This window comes from Diachasma alloeum, unplaced genomic scaffold (genome assembly GCF_001412515.2).
Source record: "Diachasma alloeum isolate Michigan unplaced genomic scaffold, Dall2.0 Dall_scaffold_00354, whole genome shotgun sequence".
Taxonomy (NCBI): domain Eukaryota; kingdom Metazoa; phylum Arthropoda; class Insecta; order Hymenoptera; family Braconidae; genus Diachasma; species Diachasma alloeum.
This window is the reverse complement of record NW_021680493.1, coordinates 227,378-233,503: the sequence shown is the minus strand read 5'-3', so window position 1 is coordinate 233,503 and position 6,126 is coordinate 227,378. Positions and strand designations below refer to the sequence as shown.

The following is a 6,126-nucleotide window of genomic DNA, read 5'->3' as shown; positions in this document are numbered from 1 at the left end:
GGCTCTTTATCTCTGGAGCATTGTGAATTGGTGAATGGATATTATGACATTATCTGTGAATTTTCAGTGAACCCTTTATGTAATGGGATCAATGCACGTTGATTTCTAAAGAGACAATACTTACCAGTCCTGATAGTCGGGTATATAAGGGGAAAAGCTGGCATCTAATCCGGGCATACAGCGAAAATTACATCTTGGTAGACCACCTGGTATTACCAAAGCTTCTCATCTTACCAATAGCTTCCTCGACTTTTACCACTTAATTATCTGGCACTTTTGGAGCTTCATCTTCTGTCTATGTAGCACCTCATTATCTTGGGAAAATCGAAGGATTTTCCGGGAATTTTTACATTTTTTGTGAGAAATGTGTAATCATCGAATTGTCTTCGGAATTTCATAGAGGGGGAGTATTTTGGGAGGTGTTCGTGACTTGAACGTAAGCACTTTTTGATTAAGAGGATCCAAGCGTCTTTTACAGTTTGGCGCAGACCACACTATAGATTCAACCATTTTCAATCATCAAATTTGTTAATTAAATTGCGCGAGAAGAATATGAAAAAAATCATGAATATTCAGCGTCATTCAAATTACGTTTTGCACCGGATTATCATTTTTTTAAACATTCGTTGCTTATAAACAAATCATTGAAATTGTTAAAATTTTTTGAAACCTTATTTTTTCAGGGGTGAAATAGATTTTTGGTGAAATTCAGAATATGAGTAAATTTGTTACGATTCCGAACAAATGATTTTTCGAGTAGAAAATTGATTGTTTATAAATTATTTATTGACAATGCTAGTTAATTTAAAAAATTTCAATTTTTAAATTATTTGATTGAATCAATCCATCAAATTGATCAAAAACGCCAATAAAATTTAAATCTAGGTTCGAATAAACGCGTTATAACGAGTGATTCAAACGAAAATAATGTTTCTGAGTGCATTAAGGGGTAAGATACCCCATTTTGGAAATGATTCACACAAAAAAAGATCAATCACCGATACATTCGAGGTAATTTATTCTCCAGATGGAATTTACTCATTATTTTTTGTGTGAAGTCTTCCATTTACCAATTTTTCCTGAAATTATGATAAATAATTAATGTCTCACGAATTTCAAAATTGGATACCCGTAAAAAAAACAACACGCGATACCGATACGAAACAGCGAACGCCCTCTCCCGTATTCATCGACCCGTTGGCAATAATGAACTTCCTGAGGGCACTCTCTCTCACATGAAACCCTTAAATCACTGATAAAATCCTTTATGTCCACTGTTATCACCGATTTTGAACGTGAATTTCAATTTTGTAAAAATAAAAAAGTTGAAAAAATCGACGAATGGTATACAATACTCACGTTTCGGCCTAGAATTATACAGCAGGCGCCGTCTTGCAACGTCGTAAAAACATCGGCTACGTAGAGACGAGAGATTTTCACTGTCTGTTTTATCGTAAAATTGTTGCTGTCCATCATTAATAATTAATTACCGCACCATTTATATTTATTTCCATAATTTCGCACTGTCGTGTCTATAAAATATGTCACGTGAACGCGAGATGCTTGATCTGGGGGAGTTTTATTCCTCTGGTGTCCGTAATTTCATCAGAATTACCACAAAGTTTACCACAGACTATCGTTTGTTTTCACGTTTGTTTTACTATTTAAAGCGTTAAAATCCTAATTTTAGATTATTCACACTGTCGTCGCTGTTTTATATTCTTCAACTTGTTACACTTATTACAGTTGGTCTCCTTTTTACATTTTAGATTTTTAATTCACAGTTTTTAAGGTATTTAAAAATTTGTTTTAATGCTGAATTTTTTAAGTTATATAATAATTTGATTCTTTGTCGATCGTAATTTGGGCAGTGCCACAGTACATGATCATAAGTTTGACATTTTGCTTCGCTTGAGCAGTTTGAATCTTTATAATTCAGTAGCGAAGCGGTAAACCGGGTTGAGTCGTTTTTTACTATTGGCTAGTTTTTGACGAATATCTCGGAATCTAAAAGAGATAGAAAGATTTTTGTCATGACCTTTATTGTAGAGCCAATAGAGCGTTATAAAAAAAGTCATGAGAAAAATTTTGCTATCTCTCTTAGATTCCGAGATATTCAGCAAAAACTGGCTAATAGTCAAAATCGACTTAACTCGGGTTACCGCTTCACTACTGAATTATACCCACGCTCTCCAAGGACGTTGCAAGATGGTAGTGATGGGCTCTTATTCTGTTTTCAAGTTATTATCACATTTTTAGTCATTACATCAATGTTTTTGCCCTCAAGCCCCTCGAAAATACGAAGTCACACGCACGAAAAAATTTACTAGAAAAACCTATCGAATTCGTCAGAAAATTCTATTGAATTTCAACCAAACTTTCTATTAGTTTTTGGCTGATTCTATTGACAGGTTCAGTAGAAAACATTTAATAGAAAAAGTCAACAGAATTCGATTTTTCCATATAACTTATTCTTTTCATATATTTTCTATAGAATTTGCTCGACTCAAATTTTCTAAGTTTTTTTCATTCTATTTTTATTTTCTTCTCATCAAGAAAATCAAACGAAAAAACTCGGAAAATTTGAGCCGAGGAAATCTATAGAAAATATCTCAATAGAATAAGTTGTACAGAAAAATTGAATTCTATTGACTTTATCTACTGAATATTTTCTATTGACCATTTCAATAGAATCGGCCAAAAACTCATAGAACAGTTCAATAGAAATTCAACAGAATTTTCTAACCAATTCGCTAGATTTTTCTATTAAATTTTGTCATCCGTGCAACGCCAAATACTTCGAGAGTAAGTCAGCCACCATCTTGATCATAGTCACACAAGATTTTTGTCATTGAACTTTTATTCCCTCTGGCGTTCGTAATTCACAAAAATAAAGACTAATTTCGCAATAAAATCATTCCTGCCTGTTGTTTTCACCTTACTATCACATTTTTAATCATTATTTCATTGTTTTTACCTTCAATTTCCTCGAAAAAAGTATTGATGCCGATCATTACCAAGCGATCATCGCGTCATTGTCTGACGATTCTCTCGACGATTTCACTCCCTTGTCTCTTTCCCAATAACAGGCCGCGCGTGCTGCGCACGCGCCTTTTCACTCCTCATGTAATGGCGCTTCGGTTTCAGTCTTACGCTTACGCTTATTCGAGATTTTCGAGATATTTCGAGATCGATTTCCTTTCTCCTTTTTACGATAAAAAATAAAACGATAGGACAGTGAAAAAAAATGCCGGCCGGCATTTTCGTCGGTAAAACCACTCCCCCCTACCAACAGTCGCATCACCGCAGCGGCGCCGCCACTCAACACACAATTCACATGATGAACGTAAATAAACGAGTCCCTTTTCAACTTGTCGCGGCAATATCCACCCGAGGATTATCGCAGCCCAGAACAAAAGGCTTAAACATGAATAGAAACGTGACACTGACAGGTAACCCACTCAAATTACGATAAAAACCCTCATGTATTGATATTCAGGTTGACCTCGATAGTTGATAAATTCCAGTGATTCCCAGGGGATGTTGGAGAAAGAGAGAACAACATTCATCTAATTGTCACTTCACAAATGAATTGCCATTCCCCAAATGACAACTAGACGAGTCATGTTTTTTTCTTCTCCAACACCTCTTTCATTAATTGAAGTAATGAATCCGTTCAATTGCCATGAATTAATGGGTAGAACCCCTGATTACCGAGTGGCTCAAGCACATCCAAGAAGTAAACAACAAGCAGGAAGACATTATCAAGACTGGGCGAGAGTTCTACATACCATTCATGGGTGAGTATTTACAAAATAACGCATTGTATTCTTCGAACGTGTCTCTAATTTTACTCTCTCGATGATAGTACAGTCGTAGTCGTGGTAAAAGCATTTTTATCTATATTATGAAGTGGTCAGAAGGGTCACAAGAGTTATAATGCGTGTCAAAATATGGGCCACAAGGGTCAAAATAAGGGTCAGAGGGTCAGAATAAGGGTCATGGGGGTCATATGGAAGTTGGCGAGCGGAGCGAGCAGGGGCCGTAGCCCCCTAGTCTGTTATAACAATTGATTACCAATTAATAATTGTCTATAAATGATGAACATGGAATAAATAATGACGATGAAATGATGACGATGGAATAAATAAAATGATGAAGTAGACAAGAAATTTGATGTGTCATTACAGATTATTAATAATCAATAATAAGTAATGTAATGAAAGAGGTAACTATTATTATGAATTGTCAATGATTATTGTTGTTCACTCGATTGTGCAGCCATTCCCATGACGGTCGTGGAGAAGGTATTCATCATCGCTGACTCCTTCGCCCTTGGGCCCAGGACAAAATACCTGTCACTGTATATTTACGAGAAATTCGTGTGCAATCAGTTCTGGGAGATATACAAGGAGCACGAGACACACCCTGACTCTGAGGAGTACAAACGCGCTTGTGAGAGGGTCTCCAAGATGCTGATGCTGAGGCTCATGAGTAGCATTCAACTTGCTAGCAAGATGGATTCTCATATGCTGGGGTTGACCATCACTCAGGTAATTTTGGGGAAATTCTGTCTCTTTTATCCACTTGTACTTCTGTAGTTTTTGATTATTAAGTTCATTAAATTCATGTTTTTGAATTATTGATTATGAAATGTTAGAATTCAAATGTTAAATTTTGAAAAATTGATAATTTCAAAAGTCAATAATTATTCATCTTTGCATTATTTACTAGAAGAGATATTTCCTGAGGTTTTTTTCTCATAATATGGTTAATGAAATAAATGAACAATTAAATATTTGTAGAATTTTACAAGCTGCTAAATAAACAAAACCCTCACATCACGTTTTCTCTCAAATCGTTTGAATGAAAATGAAAATAAATTCCCAATTTATTGTCCTTCATCATTTTCTTCCATCACTAGGTGCTTTCTGCTCTAGACAGGCTAGAGCCCAACCACCAGTTTAACCGATTCGCAGTTGTGCAATCAGAAATGAAAGTATTCCAGACAACAAACTTCAAAATACCCCTCGTCACCCCTCTCGACTGCATCGAGGTGCTCCTGGCAGCACTGAAGCTCGATAAACTGCCTAAAGTATACAACACAGCTGTTCATATCCTCGACATGACATATCTTCAGGTAAATCAAACATCTGAACCTCCAGAAACATAAGTATTTTTATAATATAGAGAAACTGTTGCGAGAATATTCTTATTTTATTATTTCAGCACCAGCAATTATTCTCCCAGTTGCAGTTGACATCTCACAGTTCCCTAGCTAAAACGAAAGAGGACAAAGTCAATTTCATGGCGATGGAGTCAGACATGCTCTTCCTGAGTGCTGCTGTAATCCGTTGTACGATGGCAATATTTCGTGCTAAGGAGGTATTACTCAACGATCTGGTGAGGAGGCTTGAGGGTCTAGTTAAAATCGATAGGAAAGACATTGATAATCTCGGAAAGATGATTTTCGCCATGCTGGATGTGGACAATGTCAGTGATAATTAATTAATCAATTAATCGTGAAGAACTGAAATGAAATAAAAAGTGAAATAGCCTATTTTGAACCGCTAATATCTCGAGATCGGCAGAGTGAAATCGAACAATTTTTTTTTCGTTTTGAATATATTTTTTCAGGCTTTCAAATGAGCGTTGACTCATTCAAATCGCGTCTTTCAGTCCGGAGATATTTATAATTAAAGACAGCCCATTTTCCCTTACCCTTCCACTCATTTATGTTGAACTTCTTTATTAGTTTTTCAAGCAATCAATTAATTAATTGATGTCTAGTAGTTGATAAATAGTGAATCAAACACGAAATCTTCCTCAGGGCCGCTGTGATGTTTAATTAATTAATAATTAATCGTCAAGTCATTCTATTCCTTAACCATTAATTCGTTAATTAATTACATAAGTAGTTAATTAATTAATAAACCTGAATTTAAAGAATCTGTTGGACAACATAAACAGTGAATTAAACACACGAAAGTGTTATATCAGAAACTATTTATATACGAGGATATATAACTCTGAACTCTGTAAATATTGAGACAAAAGACTGTTGACTAACGTGTTTTGTTCAATAAAATAAAAAAATGATCATTTGTATTTTATTTGGCATGCGTT

General features: G+C 35.2%; 1 protein-coding gene across 1 annotated transcript; it reads left to right on the top strand.

The window, feature by feature from the left end:
* Positions 1-3,181: 3,181 nt before the first annotated feature.
* On the top strand, positions 3,182-6,100 carry LOC107041116. The gene is made up of 5 exons (XM_015261514.1): positions 3,182-3,452; positions 3,702-3,800; positions 4,282-4,553; positions 4,925-5,140; positions 5,230-6,100. The coding sequence occupies exons 1-5, from the start codon at positions 3,248-3,250 to the stop codon at positions 5,506-5,508; spliced, it is 1,071 nt and encodes a 356-aa protein (XP_015117000.1). The 5' UTR covers positions 3,182-3,247; the 3' UTR covers positions 5,509-6,100.
* Positions 6,101-6,126: the final 26 nt, after the last annotated feature.